At 35.5% G+C, this 17,732-nt stretch overlaps 3 protein-coding genes across 13 annotated transcripts; 1 reads left to right on the top strand and 2 right to left on the bottom strand.

Annotated features, from left to right (window-relative positions):
- Positions 1–1,049: 1,049 nt before the first annotated feature.
- On the bottom strand, positions 1,050–4,446 carry LOC140807638 (serine/threonine-protein kinase AtPK2/AtPK19-like). Of its 3 annotated transcripts, none has more exons than XM_073164580.1 (6): positions 4,291–4,446; positions 2,673–3,605; positions 2,358–2,561; positions 1,986–2,159; positions 1,753–1,857; positions 1,050–1,569 (listed from the first exon to the last, which is right to left on the bottom strand). In XM_073164580.1, the coding sequence occupies exons 2-6, from the start codon at positions 3,339–3,341 to the stop codon at positions 1,276–1,278; spliced, it is 1,446 nt and encodes a 481-aa protein (XP_073020681.1). In that variant the 5' UTR covers positions 3,342–3,605; positions 4,291–4,446; the 3' UTR covers positions 1,050–1,275. The 3 variants fall into 3 exon arrangements, with proteins under 3 accessions (XP_073020681.1, XP_073020683.1, XP_073020682.1); XM_073164582.1 differs by lacking the exon at positions 4,291–4,446 and adding an exon at positions 4,185–4,208; XM_073164581.1 differs by lacking the exon at positions 4,291–4,446 and adding an exon at positions 3,945–4,161.
- A 4,057-nt stretch (positions 4,447–8,503) lies between these two features.
- On the top strand, positions 8,504–11,790 carry LOC140808076 (protein NETWORKED 4A-like). 8 transcript variants are annotated; one of them, XM_073165091.1, is made up of 4 exons: positions 8,504–8,692; positions 9,177–9,215; positions 9,636–9,730; positions 10,042–11,790. In XM_073165091.1, exons 2-4 carry the CDS (start codon positions 9,196–9,198, stop codon positions 11,589–11,591), a joined length of 1,665 nt encoding a protein of 554 aa, XP_073021192.1. In that variant the 5' UTR covers positions 8,504–8,692; positions 9,177–9,195; the 3' UTR covers positions 11,592–11,790. The 8 variants fall into 8 exon arrangements, with proteins under 8 accessions (XP_073021192.1, XP_073021193.1, XP_073021198.1 ...); XM_073165092.1 differs by having other exon boundaries at positions 9,169–9,215; XM_073165097.1 differs by lacking the exon at positions 9,177–9,215 and having other exon boundaries at positions 8,505–8,692; positions 9,641–9,730.
- An 837-nt stretch (positions 11,791–12,627) lies between these two features.
- Positions 12,628–17,580, bottom strand: LOC140807312 (uncharacterized aarF domain-containing protein kinase At5g05200, chloroplastic-like). Of its 2 annotated transcripts, none has more exons than XM_073164112.1 (11): positions 17,387–17,580; positions 17,158–17,281; positions 16,662–16,804; positions 16,169–16,282; positions 15,786–15,974; positions 15,512–15,667; positions 14,837–15,102; positions 14,652–14,749; positions 14,095–14,273; positions 13,674–13,790; positions 12,628–13,031 (listed from the first exon to the last, which is right to left on the bottom strand). In XM_073164112.1, the coding sequence occupies exons 1-11, from the start codon at positions 17,450–17,452 to the stop codon at positions 12,858–12,860; spliced, it is 1,626 nt and encodes a 541-aa protein (XP_073020213.1). In that variant the 5' UTR covers positions 17,453–17,580; the 3' UTR covers positions 12,628–12,857. The 2 variants fall into 2 exon arrangements, with proteins under 2 accessions (XP_073020213.1, XP_073020214.1); XM_073164113.1 differs by having other exon boundaries at positions 16,662–16,847; positions 17,387–17,549.
- Between the last annotated feature and the right edge of the window lie 152 nt (positions 17,581–17,732).

Genomic DNA, 17,732 nt, shown 5'->3' with positions numbered 1-17,732 from the left:
GTCCAACCAATTATGGTTAAACAGGTTTTTAGCACTTTCTAGTTGGTTCGATTCGGTTTTGAAAACATTGGTGGGTAGGCCTCACGTAAAAACCTTATGCAAAATGAAGCTCCTCTTTTTAAAAAAAAAATATACACGGCCATATTTCTTTGGTCATTGTTGATCGGATGACCATGAAAAACTTGACGTTATGAAAAATTAAAAAATATAAAATAACGATTTTAAAATAAACAAATATTAAAACTAAAAATCGCGATTTGAAACTATCGAAGGGCTACCATGAAAAAGAGACTAGCGTGAAACACACTTCAGATACCGAACAATTTCAAGATGTTTACGAGGATGAAGAAGCAAATTCAGATGATGAGATTAGATGAGTTCAAGGATTTTCATAGCGATGATTATGAACTAGACAGCTCGTGTGGTGACACAAGATAAGGAAGAACGGAAGACGAGTGCGTAAGAATAACAAAAGACTTAAGAACAAGAAACCGCCGAGGCAAGGGGTGAAAAAGAAGAAGCTAGATAGATCTATGGAAACCAAGTTTGTCCCCATTGATCCTAGATCCAAACTACCATTGAAAGTAGAAGAAATGTCTTTCAAGAAGAAATCGAATGAGGTGCGGCTACCCAAAAGAGCTTTCGGTTGCTCATGAAGATAGCTTGCTGGAATACAAGAGGCTTTAATAAGCCTCGCAAGCAAGAGTGTAATAGCTTTGGTGAAATCATACAAATTGGACATTGTCATGTGGAAATTAAATTGGATGTGGAAGCTATGGTTAAAGCTATGAGACTACAAGTTTCAGGTATGAAGTGCCTTAATAACTTAGCATTTCATGATAAAATTCGTATTTTATCATATACTTTCACGAAGTTCATGATATCGATGCATATACTTTCACCAAGTTCATGATATTAATGCGGTCCCTACGGCACCTCTCCCTATGCTCACGATGATGATGCTCTTTTGTGAATAGTCTCATTCTCATGACGACTATGTCCAACACTGCCATGACTGCTGCCCTCTGCTAAAACCCAAACATTAAGTCTGTCTCAAAAATATTTGCATACTATGATAAGTAACTTAAATGTATACCCAGGACGCCTACATTATACATAATTAGCATGCAATAGTAAAGCTTAATCAAACCATAATCAGACTAATCAATAATCCAACATAGTCTTGAGTATAACCCATAAACCAGCGGAAAACATAAAACCATAAACCCCACGATACAGCAAATTACGGAAATAATCTTAAAACACTATTTGGTTCTATCGATTCAAGCGCAGAAAAGGGGCAGGAGGCTTCTCATAGCTGAAACCTTTAAAGGGATTCTCCTCAGATTTTGGACTAGCAGCTGGGGAGTCCAGGAGTGGCATTTTGGTCCACCGTTCATCAAAGTTGGCGATGCAGTGCTTTCCTGCAACTTGAGGAAGGAATCCCGGTTGAATTTCACGAGCTTCGAGTTTCTTCCAGTTGATCGATGCAAACCACTTGTGTCCTTTTATCTCATCACCGCCTTTCTGTCCACTTCCAAGACGTTTGCTTGTGTCTTTTTGTAGCAGCTGAAGTTTAAATCAAGCAGACAGCGATCAATTCTATGATATCTTGACCGTTAAATGATAATGAAGTTCAAAAGAACGAAAAATTAATCAAGAATGAAACTTATGTTTCCAATGTTTTTGAAGAGGATATAGAACTACGGCATAGATTATCAACAAACTATAAGTGCACGAAAATAGCATTACCCCTTTTAACAGAGAATGGGCATCATTAGACAAAAATGATGGTAGCTTGATTTTGTCTTTGAGTATCTTCTGCTGAATCTTTTGTCTATTCCCACAAAATGGCGGCTGCAAATATATGATCAAGAAATTAAACTCAAGAAAAAGCAAAAAAAATCCAAAAGTTTAAAATTTCATTTTTCCATGAAGTAGGAGGGCCAAAAATTGAGCATATGTGCTTCAAGACTCCAACTAACCTTCCCAGTCAACATTTCATACAAGATTATTCCCAAACTCCACCAGTCTGCCGCTTTATCATGACCTTTACCAATAACAATTTCAGGTGCCATGTACTCCAGTGTTCCACACATTGAGTTCGATCTAGTTTTATCATCAAATTGTTTTGCCAGACCAAAATCAGTAAGCATTGCCTGTATTTAAACAGAACAAAATATAATAAGGGAAGGCTTGAGATTGTGTTAAAAACTTCTTTTTAGTTCTAGTTAACCCTGTGCAGAAAAAGGGAAACTGGCTAATCATGGGAGGACATTTACTTGATCATTTATACATACAAAAACAGTGCACAACTGTAATACAATTTGAAGAAATAGAGAGGTAGAAATTCGTACATGGCCCTCTGAATCCAGGAGAATATTCTCGGGTTTTAGATCCCTATGCATTATGCCGTTCATATGGAGGTGAGCAACGGCAGAAACCATCTCAGCAGTATATATGCGGGCCAAATCCTCCCTGAATAGGCCATGATGATGGAGTTGAAAGAAAAGGTGGCCTCCATTCACGAAATCAAGAATGAGGTACAATCTATATTTAGTCTGCACCACAGTAAAAGTTGTCCAAATTAAAACCAAGTTCCATAAAGTAAACTCCAATTACACTTCATTAAAATAAATAGATCAAACCGCAGCACCCAATGATTTTAATACCTGAAAAGAGTATCTGAGTTGGATGATGAAAGGATGTTCGATCTTTGTCATTATATCCCTCTCTGCTTTCATGTACTCTTCATGATTTTTCTCGACAATCTTATCTTTCCGCATCACCTTCATTGCAAGTATTTCTGATGAACCGGTCTTCCTAACCTGGTAGACTTTACCAAATGCACCTTGGCCAACAACTTTCAAAATTTCAAAGTCCTCAAACCCGATAGTCTTCACTGAATCTCCATCAACCCGAAACATTGACTTCTCCAAAACATTATTTTCAGGACAAGATTCGAAAAATTCCTCTAGAGCATTTTCGTCAATTTCATCTTTGTGTGCCAGCGAGTCTTCTTTCTCGTGCAATGTAAAATTTCCGATCTTCATTGATTGGCTTACACGAGTAGTGGGTCCGACAAAGGAGTGGGATCTGCGGTAGATCACTTCTGGTTCATTCTGAAGGGATCGAGTCACTTTTGACAGGACATCAAAATCTTCTGTATCTTCAGATATTTGAGCTAGAGTCGTTAGAGTAGGAGCAGGGCCAAAAACATCGGAAAAATCCAGGTCATCCAGCGAAAGGGCATCGAGGGCTTCCGTAGCCTGAAGCAGGTGATTCTGTAATGGCATCAACAATTTGGTTCCAGCCACCATTGATTGTTGTGAGGCAACCATGATGTCCAAATTATATGAAAGAACGAGGTCTAACTGATGTCCAAATCAAGGCTTCCACACAGAGTTTAATTTAGAAGCAGTGATGGACCACCCCTGACAATAGCCTTGAACAATAAATAGTTCACAAATGAAACTGGCGCTCCGAAAAATCTAGGGAAGAGGCTGGCTGAAATCCAGAAATTGAACTTGCTCTCGTTTCCCAGTTGACAGGAAACGGTGGATCCAGAAGAGGTTCTTGAATTCATGAAGATCAGGTAACTTGGGCTGTAATTCAGTACGAAGTACTTGTTAACTTCAGCACAAACAAATAATCCAAATTTAAACAAAGTACAAACTCAGCACCAAGTATGAATTTCAAGACAGAAGGTGCGCTGGAGTTGTAAAACTGAATTTTTTTTATGTAATCACGACAAAGATATTAATTTTTTTTAAAGTTGTATTTATAATTATTTTCAAAACCTAGGCTTTACCCCCAAAAAAGAGGAGATAGCCCCTGAAATATTTTCCTAGATCTAGCATCTTTCGAACAATTCGGAAACGGAACAGTCGAGGTAAAAAACAAAATAAACAATAAATTCGTCAAATAAACCATAAACATCGTACAGAAACGAGGATCCAAGGTTCAGTCCGAAAACAGACTTCAATCAATAACCGGCAAACATAACAAACCCATCAAGAAAACAAAACCCAAGAGGACAAAAATTGTTAGATGGATCGATTAATACCAAGTAAGATCACAAAGAACCCACAAAATCCCACAAAAAAAAAACGTCAAGAACACACGAAAACGTAAAACATATGACCGATCAGAAACAAAACCAAAACAAATCTACGAACAGACACCTTACAACCAAATAGCTCGAACCCACAAAAATCTTAAACAAAGAACTCGAACTAAATACTATAAACACGATCGAAAGGATGTTACATGAAAGTGATTCGATTTTACCTTGAGGAAATACGCGAAGGCAGCGCAAAAAGATTGCAGGTGGGGGCGAGAAGTGAGAAGAAAAATACGTCGCGTGGCCGCTTCCAGTTAAATAACCGAATAATCCCGTGGTATAGGATGTTACATCTGTAACACCACACGTGTCGTCGTTTGATTGGCTCTAACTGCCCACCGAGATTGAATTTTCTTTGGAAAATTTGTGTTCTTTTCGGAGTAGGAAACAGATACCGCAAGTTGTTGATTTCGTATGGATCTTGATTAGCCACTTGTTTTTATGTAATATTTGTATAAATAAATTTATTTACATATAAATATATGGTTTTAAAAAATGTAATTAAATTGATAAAATAAGAATTTTAAGAGACTTGATGCGATGACATTTACGAATTTATTTTTATGAATTAAAATTAATTACTTTTTATGTCAAAATTATTATTTTTAACTCTAAATATGAATCAGATCGACTCATCTTACGTATATAAATATATAATTCTCTCTCACATGAAACTTACATGATATTTGACTAAACTTATTTAAAGCTTATAAGTCTATCTTACATTAAATTTATTTTTTAATATTAAAATTATAAGACTATTTTCTTATTAATATATATATATATATATATATATATATATATATATATATATATATATATACTTATATTAGCTCATAATATTATTATTTTTTTGTAATTTTGAAAACAAAAATCTTATAATATCAAACACGTTTACATATTTAAGTTGTTTAAAAAAGTTCATTCAAACATTTTAACAATTTATTTTTAAAATAAAAACTTACAACTTATACGTTTCTAAAACAACTTATAAAAGATAAGAACTTATAAGCTATTTTAAATAAATTTATCCAAAAACCCATCTACTTTTCTTTGAAATTAAGAAAATCTGAGATCTTATGTTTGCACAGATTTTTTTAAAAAAAGTTGATGATTGACCTCAATCCTTGAAATAGCTTTTTTTTAAAAAAAATAAAATATTTTATCCTATTTTTAAGGAGATCATATATGTTTTTATTTTTAACATTATATTTTAAGTAATTTACCATATTTTAAAATTATTTTATTTCTATATAAAATGATTTTAATGTATATTATAACGTGTGTGCTTGAGTGCTAATATAAAAGAAAACTCACGCATTCGTTCAAACATTAAACGACAATTGTTTTAAACAAATTATTCTTATATTAAGCTAAAATGAAGCCGCTGATTTGATAATAAAGATATAAAATTAAAAATAATATCGGGTCAATTTTTCAATACAGTTATTTAATATTTTAAATGATGATCCAAAATTAATATATCATAATCTCTACTGTCTGACGAGTATAAGTTGTATCTTCAACACGACTCGATTCAGAAAAAAATATTTCATTTTATGCTAAAAGATTATATTTCATTTCAAATATGAATTAAGTTAACATATATCATGTAGATAGATTTGTGAGATTGTCTAATAAAATAGATATTCATAATTTGTTGTGTTTGAATATCTTTTATGCAAGTAGCTAGCATATTCTTATTTGATTGAGAGGAATATGCTCTTTTTATTGTAAATTTGGTAACATGGTCCATGCTTGTAGACCACCATTTTCTAACTCAACATTATTTACTTTACACTGATATATTATGGCCGCCAATTTAATTAATCGATTTTTTAGCTTTTTAATACATATTGGCATAATAAATTATACGATGTGTGCTTAAAAATATTAGTTACTAAAAAAATCAGTTGAATATAATTAATTATTTAGAGTTTTTATCCGAACCACTATTAAACAGACTAATAAGCATGTAATAATTCAAATCGATAACAGTAACTAAACAACGAAAATTAAATAACTTAATAATTTTAAAACTCAAATGAGAACAATACGATACTATCGATATTAATCGTTAGTACAACCAAATCGAAATCAGAATCATGCACGAGAATACGAGAAACCAAATAAAGCTTCCACTGGATCATCACACAAACTCAATTGCTCTGGTCACTGCCTTGGTCGTTCGAACCGTCCAACTTAAGACCTACCCCGTGGAAAGGAGTGTCCTGGATGAAAACAAAGACGCGACCGACAACCGCTCAATACAAGAATGCACGAGTATACAAACTGATACGATGCATTTGAATTGCAATATGCTCGAATATCAATAATCAAGTCAACAATCTCATGCTAATCTAGAGGCACTGAGTGCGTAGTATTGACATGTTCTAGGCAGGTTTTGGCTTCCAGGCTCATCATTAAGACACGGACTTACAATGTTCAGGGTCATCAGAGCCCTCGGGTCCTGTCGAACATCGTAGCTATCGATACCCAACCATGCACAATACATAATAGGGATGAGCGTCTCCAACAAACGATGTATATCTCAAAAGATATCATACTCAGCATGATATGTCATGCATCATATGTCAAAGCACTAAAACATGTGTCATGCAAAAGATACATATGCAGTATATATGTGCGTGTATTACGCTTGAATATCTTAATCAGTACATCATGCATCTCACTAAAACAATCTGACAGGAAATTTACCCCATGAACCTAGACAATACCAATATAATGAAATCACAATCAAACAAGATCCAGAATCACTAAACATGCTTCAAAGTTCATCTTAATGATTCTAAAATCTCTATTTAAGGCTTTGAGATTATACTTGTGTCCATCGTTGACTCGCTGAAAACAGATCAATTTATGTTTCCCAGTTCACCGACTCTTCCTCGAGTTGAAACTAGCTCCGAAGTTTATCGACACTAAACTACCATAGAAACTGACTAAAAAATCTAATGTATATAGATAGCACTCGAGAGAGAATAGCTGAGGACAGGGATGTAAACAATCCAAACCAAACTAAACAGTATCAAGCTCGAGCTTGATTCCTTTAAGATTGATAGAGGCTCGAGCTCGATCAGAGCTTTTATCATCAGGCTCGGCTTGAATTGTCTTGAAATTACTAAGCTTGTGAAAACTCGAGCCCAGCTCGTTAAAAGCTCGTTTATCATGTTAATCAATTCGACTTCGAGCTTGATTGATTAATAGCTCGTTTATCCTGTTTAACAAGTCTGATTTGAGCTTAGGTCGTTTTCGAGCCCTTAAAACATACAATTGATCTCAAATTTGAGCTTCATTCGAGCTTGGTAAAGATTAAATATATTTGTGAATAAATTTTAAATCACATGTGAGAGTGTAAATTTTGTTAACACTAATAAATGAGCCAAAGCTCGAGCTTTCAAGCCACTTTAACAAGCCGAGCTTGCGAGCTTATTAACGAACATATTTGCAACCTCACGAGTTGAATATTTTTAGACTTGAGCTTGGTTTCATTAAATCATCGAGCTCAAAATCGAACTTCAGCTTGACTTGACATGATTAACAAACGAACTCAAACGAGCTTTTTATCGAGCTGAGCTCTGAATAGCTCGCGAACGTTTTTGTTCGTTTACATCCCTAGCTGAGGAAAAACGATGTAGGAAACAAATGAAATCAACATCCATTTATAGGCTGTATCTAGACTCCTTCAGAAGATCCAAACTCAATCTTATCTACCACGTGTTATAATCTAATTCGTCTAGTTAGATTTCTCGGAATAATGTAATTAGAAACAGAATCAATTAATCAATTCTTTAAAAATATTCAATTAACAAATATGTAATCATGTCTTAATCAGTACTTCGTTCAAATAAAGATTCGAGTCATTACAAATTACATGCATATTGATAGTGTAATTTACATAAAAAATTAATATAGCTCGGACTTACATTTTTTATGGAATTTAGAACTTGGACCCATATTTCTTAAAAACAATATGATCTTAATGATTTAAATTTCTCCAATTATTCAATATTATTTTCCATCACCCTGAGCGTTGGGTTTGTATTAGTTGTCTCAAAGTGGCAGAGTAGCTCGTGCGACCCAAATTTTTGTAAAAATTTATATATTAATTTGGAATTAATTCGATATTATCCAGATTGACTCGATTTAAAAAATAAAAAGATTGTAAAGTAATATTTTTAGCATAAAAAATAATATTTTTCATAGATAACCCAAATAAAAGATTATCTCACAAATACGACATGTGAATCTGTATCACACAAGTTTTTATGATATCATAATTATTATTCAAAAATATTAATTTGAAATCATAAGGCGGGAAACACGCTGCCCCAAATATCTTCTCCCTTGCTTTGAAATTGAGTCACTTTCAATTGTCTTCTCTCTCTCATCCTTTTCTTATTGTTTCCTTTTAATAATTATTACACAAACCCACCCCGACTTTCCTTCTCTTCCAATCCGCGATTCATTATCCATTTCAACTTGCAAGCTCGAGATTCAGTTTAGCTGCTTTTCTCCTTTCGCTTTAGGCTAATTAGCCTCAAATTTCAGGTAATTTTTTGTTTCTACGAATTCAGGTTAGTTCACAGGTGTGAACGCTCTTTTTTTTGTTTGTTTTCGCAACATTTTGTTGTAGATTACTTGGTTTTGTTGCTTAGCTAACGTGATTTCATCCCGATTCGTGATTCGGATTCCGATTCACATTTTCCCCTGATCAGATCATTGATGCTCAGATTTTAGAAGCTTTTTAATTTTTTGCTGTGCTATACTGGATTTTGTTTCTTAGTTGTGGTATCTGTCCGGATTTGTGTTATCTTGCTTTCATTCAATGATTGAAGTGTGTTCGTACTATTTCATGTATGGAGAAGACATGCTCGAATCACGAATGCTTTGGTTTATGCGGAATTTGGATTTTGTTGGGTTGATTGTGAGTTTATTGCATATTTACTTAGAAATCATCATTACGAACCTTCCACGTGCATTAACTACCTTAGGACAGCTTCATTCCTTAGAAGTTTTGCTTTTAGATTTTTAGACATCTTAGCCATTCACAGATGAAACGACGGAGAAATGGGTGAGCCCTAGTTTGTTTCTGTTTCCCGTAAACATTTTCCGTGCCTCAATATTAAAGTAAGCATGGAAATAATTTTTTTGTCAATTTCTTATTATTATGTTTTAATTTAAAATAATATTGTAACGATTTCTTACATATTTGATATCTTCACCAAGTATTTTATTTTCTTGAAAGGAAACTGATCATACATTTTATTTTCTCAAATTTCTTTCCCCCCAAACCTCCAAACAAGCTCTTCATTTTATTTGCCACTGATATTTTGTTAGGATTTTTTAACCCGGTCACTATTTTTTTTTAAGAAAATGATTCATTTAGTGTAATCTGTTTATTTCATAAATTTCTCCGTTTTGTGAGATGCTGTAGTTTTGTGCTAAAAGTTTCAAACACGGTTCTTTCATTCATATATCCTGATTCAGACAGGATAGGTATGGCAAATGAGGTGAAGTCAGATTTGCCAAGGTGGAATTGCAATATTTGCCTGGAGAATTCTGTTTGGCTGGCAGAAAATGTCCACGGTACGCATACGAGCAAAGCTTTCATCGTCTTTTTAATTTTCATTCATCCAGAGATGGGTTTTTCCCCAACATCTGAACTGGGGTAGGACATACCATGCAATCCTTGGGAACTTTAAAGGGTCAATTGATTAATTTGATAAATGATCATTTTAAGTACTATTTTTGTTTTATATGAACGAGCCACACTATCGTCAATACTACAACAAAAAGACATTATTCGCCCCGTTCAGAAAAAATGTTCTAAAGCAATAATGGGAATGCCTCAAAATCATAAGTCATGAGACAGATTCTAAACCGATTCATTGTTGCAGTTGTAGATCAGAGGGTCAGTGAAATGCTATTGTTGGCAGAACACGATATAGATCTTTCCTTGAAGGTGCCTGACAATCTGTTGAAGCAGCCTGAGTTAATTGCTCATATCAAGGAAATCTCCCTCAGGCACCATTTGCTTGCTGACCGTTATGCAAATTTAACTGAAATATGGCACGATCACGACCAGTCTGGTTCCCATCAATGTGTCTCTTTGATTACACCAGTTAAGGATCAGGAAATACAAAAATTTGAAGGCCAAGGTGTTCACTCTGATTTGTCTCTAAGCTCCGGTGGTGGAATTTCTGATGCATCTCCAAATGACGGCTCTGAATCTTCATTATTGTCATCTGATTCTGATTCAGAATCGTTTAACTCATCTGCTAATGAGATATCGAGTTCCCTTCCTTCTGACAAAATGATGAAACATAAATCTGTGAACATGGAAGACGACCTTTCAGAGATGGCCATTGTAGTTAAGACCCAGCAGGAATATGCAGCAAACAGCAAAGAAGTCAGAGAACCCCCAGAAAATGAAATGCTACTGAAGCAAATCTTGGAGTATGAACAAGAGGTAAAGGTCTCCAACCAAAAACTTCTATTGTTAGAAGAAGAAATTGTCAAATTGAAGAGTGAATTGCAGAAGAACGAATCAGTCACTGCCATGGTGGGTAATTTGGAAGCTGAGCTCCTGTCAGCTAAGAATCAGATTAAGTTGTACGAGGCTCAAAGTGAAATGGAAAATACAAAGGCTTTAAAACTTCAAAGGGATATAACTGAATTGGAAGCCAAGTTCGAGTCAAAGAAAAGGCAAGTGATGGACTTGCAGGATGAGGTAACAGAGTATGCAGAAGAGTTATTAGAACGTGATCTTGAGATACAGAAACTTAATACGGAACTGCAAAACACATTTGGAAATTTCGCTATTGAGAAGTCCAAACTAGAGTCTCGAATTTCTCAAATGTCGGAACTCCTGACCTTCCATGATGCAAAAACCGAAGAGTTGCAGATGCAATGTATATCATTATTAGAAGAGATCAAGAAATGCGAAGCTGAGGTAATAGAGAAGGAAAAATTGCAAGAAGAACAGGAAATCAATAGGCAAGTTGATACGGAGCGTGTGAAAGCTGAGCTTTTTAAGAAAAAATTATTCATAGACACATTGGAGAAAGATCTCGATGGGTTGAAACTGAAATACGACATGCTTATGTCCGATAAAGATGGGGTCAATGCCAAGTTACATGCATTAAATGATGACCTAAGTTCTCGCAACAATGAAATTGTACTCTTGGAGTCCAATGTGCATCGCCTCCAATCTGAGAACGCGAGGCTAAATGCGGATTCTGAAACAGCAAAAATGCTAAACACAGAACTTGAATCAAGAATCGAGGAGTTACAGAAAGAGGTGGGACAGCAGAGAATCTTGATCACAGATGGAGCCGAGGAGAAAAGGGAGGCTATTAGGCAGCTGTGCTTTGCAATAGAGCACTATAGATGCGGGTATAAAGAACTTGCAAGTGTGTTAATCAGGATCAGGACGCCTACAGTTTGAAATCTCCCTCGTGAAGTTGAAAAGATCTAAGCCTCAGATAATCTTCATGCCTGAATGTTCATTTGTTTAGTCATTCTACCATGTTTTTACTTGTGAAATCTTCTGTGTTGAAATTTACTTACGCCCCCTACTTTGAATGTTAATGCTGCCATTGCTTATGCTTTCCATAGTTTCGTGAATTAAGGCGTGGACCTTCGTGGAAATATTTATATATTAAGCTTTCTTGCGTTGGGTTTTGATTCTCTAAGCGGTTCAATTTCGATGCATTGTCCTTGCCTTGTCTCGGACCAAACAAGAATTTTGCAGCTTATGGAAGATTCTTAATTAGTTACAGTTGGTTCCCCAACGCTAACAATTTCCCATAAAAATTATAACTACATCCAGCTTTCGTGAGATTAGAAAGATATTGACGTTTGGAGATCAAATGACTTTTACCATCTCTGTTTCTCACATATGTTTATGTAACGTCGTTCAAAACAAACATGTCATTTGCACCGGGAAACATATTTTGCACATTCATTTTTTTCTTCCTTTTCTAATAATAAGCAAGAATTAAGGTTCTTAGCACATGGTAAAATGAAATCACAAAATAATGACACCACCAGGAGATTTACACAAGTTAACATTTGGGACCGACAGATGCCATGATATAATGCAATACAAAATCAAAGGATAGTTATTTAGTGATAGTTTTCTATCAACGCTTGTGTTCGACAAACCTCGAAAGCCCCAGAGAGGAGTAGACAGGGCTGATTGATTCTACCACCCATCTTACAAATAATTTCGATTTAAACAATGGCCAAACGTGAAGGAAGAAATGGGCAGGGCAAATTCAGAGCAATTTACTTTTACTCTAATATTAGATCAAGAGTCTCCAAGGGTAGATTTCTTGACTTCTGGTTTACCATGTATCCCACTTATGTTAAACCCTTGTCACATATCCTATCATAATTTTGAAAGCTTGTAGCATGATCGGTGTTATACACACGTGCCAAAAACACGTGATATAATAACACTACAAATATAACGATGGATAACAGTAATGAAATAAAACACAGATATTATATTTTTCATTAAGCTTTTCTTTTCCATGTATGTGTACAATCTGCATTTTTTAATCTATATCTCCCAGGTTCTGCCTACATGCTCTTCAAGGATGAGAGTGCAGGGTTCGGGGGTGTTGAACTATATTATACTGTAGAGCATCACCAATCATCGACATATTGTAACTTTGAGCAAATATTGAAGTAGCCAATAAAATAGGCCTCACTGGTATATGCTTGAGCTTTTTTTATTTGAAACAATGGTGATCCTCTGATCCCGTAACATGTTCATATTGGGAGCTAGTAGTCGTGTGTACCGATCAAAATAAAGAAGCTGCTTCATGAGAAGTGCAAATTCTCGGGGAAATCTCAGCCCATATGATTCACTAACTCTAACCTATTGCATACAGAAGTAAAATACATTGAGGATTAATATAATTCCATTAATAATGAGAGAAAATAGGTGAAACATGAAGACAAGACTTTTCAACTACTTGGTTACAGTAAAAAAAAGTCAAAAAATTTATACCTGTAAAAATCTGAAAACTATTTTCCTTGTTTTTTGTGATTCTAATCCAATTTCAATGAAAATCAACCAGAAGCTTCGTCTAAATTTAAGCAAACTGGGAGAAATGAGGAGATGCTTTTTAACTGTTATGTTCCTCATGTTCTTTCCTTTTTCGAGTAATTACATTGGTTGCACTTGATTCAAGGGAAAAAGGGTAAAATAAAGTAACTCAGTTTTTTAACCAAGCACTAAAAACATTGAAAAAGCTAGAAAACTTGCAATATAATCTTTGCATCATTTACTTTATTTTCTGTGGAACTAAAAAGAGCCTAAATTTCATTTTCTGTTGAATCGGTTGCTTTTTGATTCTATGGAAAATAGCGGTTTAATTGTATATAAAAAATATTGGGAAATTAAGAAAAACCAATAACCCTTGCCCTCATTTTGCTATATTTTCAGTGGGATCAATTGGAGCATAAGTGTCTAAATTAAGCAAGCAAGCAAGAATTCACATAAAAGAAAAAAACTTGCCACATCAAGAAACAGCGCATTCATTTGCCTGTCATCAACAAGAAGATTGGCAGAAACAGCTGTTGAATTTCTGTTTGGTTCTCTGGCCGTAGCAACAACAATCTCTGTATCCAAATCCTGAACAAATACTTGCCACATTGCATGAGTTGAAATTATAAGAAATTTCATTAGTCAACAACGACTAGAAAAAATGAAAACTTATGAGTTTAACATTTTTTTGTGGGTGCAGTCATCAAGCTTGTACGTTAAATTAACAAGGTCAAAAGTCTTCAAAGTAACAAGTAATTAGGAGATCGGTAGGGAATCAACTATGATGCTCTTTTAAAACAGAAAAATAAATAAGGAAATAATGACTGAGGGAATCTAAAGCAAATTGCAATAGATTTTACATAAAAATGTTGTTACAATATAAATTTCTTGCCTGTATAGAAGAAAATATAATTGCCAAATCTCTTGCAAAGGCCTTTGAATCTACATCTTTGTTCGTAGCACCCATCTGGATCAATGAAGAAGCCATGACATCATATTCTTCAGTTGCTATTGACGCCAGAAATACTTCCATGGCAGCCCATGTTTTCGGGGAAATCCGCCCAACAATTCCTGTCTCATTGTAAATATCGCTATTGATTTACACTGGAAAGCATCGAGTCACTGCAAGTGGCATCTCTAGAAGTTAAATGGAACTTTGCACAGAAAGTAATGACGCAGACAAGTAAACAAATTCTTAATCAAAGGAAAATACAAATTTGAATTCTTAAAATGGTCAAAATGGTAGTTGGAGCTGCTACAGAAGGTTCCAAAAACTATTGAATTCTGTATTTTCTAGTGAAGTCTACATGCAAACCTAGCGGATTCCACAAGAGGAACAATGCTACACAAACTACAAAAGTAAATTCAAGAATCAAATTCTTATGACTTATGCAGGATCATCCATCATGAAAAGTATAAAGAAACTGAAAAAGAAAAAAGTAATCATACCAAAGTCTAGAAAGCCAATGCGGCCATCGCGCAGTACCCATAAATTGCCTGCATGTACATCCGCATGAAATGTTTCACAGGCAAGCAAGCTACCAAACCTATGAAATTGTATGCATAAACAAATATTTCAGTTACTATACTGTATAAATTATGAGAAAAAATTCAAGTCATGACATGAATCCTACCACACATTCAAGGCCGTTATGAGACAAATCTCTGGATCTGACACAAGTGAGCTTATGGAATTCAAATCTGTGAGAGGGACACCATAAAGCCTCTCCATTGTGAGAACCCGTCTACTAGTATACTGCTGGTACACTTTTGGAGCCGTAGCTTGCCTGGTCAGTCCCATAGCTTCTAGATATTTCCTAAAAGACTCAATATTTGCAGCTTCCTTCTTAAAGTCGACTTCATCAAGCATCGAGTCCCTTATATCTTTGACAATAGCAACCTATTATTCAAGCTTATGCATCACATGAAAAATTTAGGCAATTTAAGGAAAAAGTTTGCAAGAATAAAAGAATTTCGGGAAAATGGGAAGAAAATATGACGGCACTTGTATGTTAAATATTCAGAAGTATCTCTCATCACCACACTTAACTAATCTTCCAGAGACACGTGCTTGATTCACTGAAAGCCATAATCCCTCAAGATTTGTAGTAAAGGGATGAAAGAAACATAATTGTTCAGATGATAAGAGTTCAAATCAGACAAGTATGTAGTACGAGGAGACCCAGTCAGACACTAATAATTAAGGTTGTCGTTAGAGCCATTGAAAGATCCATCAAGTATAAACTGGAGATACTCGTGCTTGAAGGAAAATATATAAAACCATCCAACGAGCAAGCACCGAAACATACCAGAGATGCTCGGCTCAGGTCAGGACTCAAGAATTCCATGATGCGAGCAAAAACATACACAAAGTTCAAATCTGCCACAAGGACATCCTCTATTCCTGGCTTTAGCACCTTTATCACTACATCCTCTCTGGTGTTTCTTATCCTAGCACCATGAACCTGAAAATCAAAATATACTTCTCAAGGCATTGCTTCGATATATTTAAGCAAAAAAACACCATATTTTCCAACTACCGCAGACAATGAAGACACATAAGTGAAACATAGAGTTACAAACCTGTGCTATGGAAGCAGATGCAATAGGGGTGGGATCAACATACTCGAAGACAGCATCAATGGGTTTGCCCAATTCCTCACGCAAAATCACTTGAATCTCTTGAAAAGGAACCGGAGGTGCTCTGTCAAAGCAGTATTGGAACTCCTGGACATATTCTGGTGGAAACACCGTAGGTGCAGATGCTATAAACTGATAATATATCGAAACATGTGAAAGTGACTTAATTTTTTGATGCAATTTAACTTCACGAAAAAAAAACCTAACTAGGGAAACTGAAAGCAGATACAGTAGATAATGAAATCTGATCATGATTTCGCAGCTCCATATCCTATTAGAAACACAGAGGGAGGAAAGACATTATGACAAGGCTACTTTTTATTTACCTGACCCAATTTAATGTATGTTGCTCCCATGCGTTCAAACAATTTCCTCAGATAAAGGGGTGATAATAATCCAAATTGCAACTCAGTCTGTAATCCAGTGGAAGTGTTTGCTATCTGAAAGTATAAAGCACAGCTTCTTGGGTTAAAAGTACATGATAATTGCTAAAGGTTCATTGTCACAGCCACACTTAACTGATTGCATGCACGGATTCCAAACAAGCTTGATACATCTAGGTAATTGAATCCAGAATAGAACAAGAATTTTCATAACTACCATAATAAATTGTCTGGTAAGTTCTAGAACAGAAATCATAATAGGGTGAAACCAGGTAGATCCAAATGAAATCACATACAATCATGCAACAAACACTTCAGCTAATCCTTGAAATGCTCAAGTATCAATTCCAACATAGATTCACAACCATAGTACAGAATGAGTCAGATAACTTCCAATACTCCCATGATATCACAGTAAAAACTGATGTATCAGTACCTTTGATGCATCAGCCAGCCACTCACTACTCACACCAATCACTGCTTGTATACCTTGAGCTAGCCTCAGAGCTCCGCGAGGCCCCGTATTTATGGATGTCTGTACTATATCCTCCACGAGTTTTGGTAACTTTTCAATGCGGTCTGTGGCAAGACGGAACCATACGAGCTCCGTTATACTAAAACACTGCAAAAGTATTGTCCAGTCTTCTAAAAACTCTAGACTCAAGCTGCCAATACATCTAGCATAACATTAACTAAAAAAATCCAATCAATAAACGTAATCACACACTTATAACTCATTTGACAAGTAAGGAATAAGAAATGCAACATAACCCATTCAAAACTAAATGCACGACCACTGTTTCAACTCCAAACTCCTTATGGTTCGAGATTTTGTTCGAGCCATATCTGAATAAAGTCCAACAACATCACCCCTCCAAAATAATCATTCCAATAGCGTATTCCCTTTAATCACTACATATCACGGAAATTACCTTGAAGACGAGAGGTAAATGCATCCTGCGACGAATGCGAATATCGAGCAATGAGAATCAATTTTTTAGGGCAACATGGAAGCTTTCTCGTTGGGTTACCTGATATGAATACAGATACGGGCAACTGTAACCAAATAAAAAATCGAAATCAGCAAACAATCAGTTCAGATTCCTAGACATAAAGCTCCAAAAAAAAAAAAACACACACAAACACACAGTATAGCTTGACCTGAGAATTTTGAAACAGAGGCAAGCCGCCGTGTGCCACGCCTCTGAAAACCGTAAACGCCGCCATTTTCCTTTTCTATCTATCAGTTCAATTCAGGTTCGGAGGAAGCCGAAATCTGTTCGCAGGATTCTATTATAGTCTACTGTGTCTGTCATATTTTGAACTGAAAACAATGTCGTACGTCACTTGCATCCCGCATTCAGAAAAATATCTGGCCCGGTAAGAGTGGGGATCCGCGGGGACACGTGTAACGTGCAGCACCGTATCAAGTCCAGCAAATATTTGGGCACTAAAAAAAACTCAGGGGGTCAAAATACAACACGACTCGTCAATCCGACACGATCCA

This window comes from Primulina eburnea, chromosome 12 (genome assembly GCF_022965805.1).
Source record: "Primulina eburnea isolate SZY01 chromosome 12, ASM2296580v1, whole genome shotgun sequence".
NCBI lineage: Eukaryota > Viridiplantae > Streptophyta > Magnoliopsida > Lamiales > Gesneriaceae > Primulina > Primulina eburnea.
Note: the sequence above shows the minus strand (reverse complement) of the source record. Positions and strands in the feature narration are given on the sequence as shown.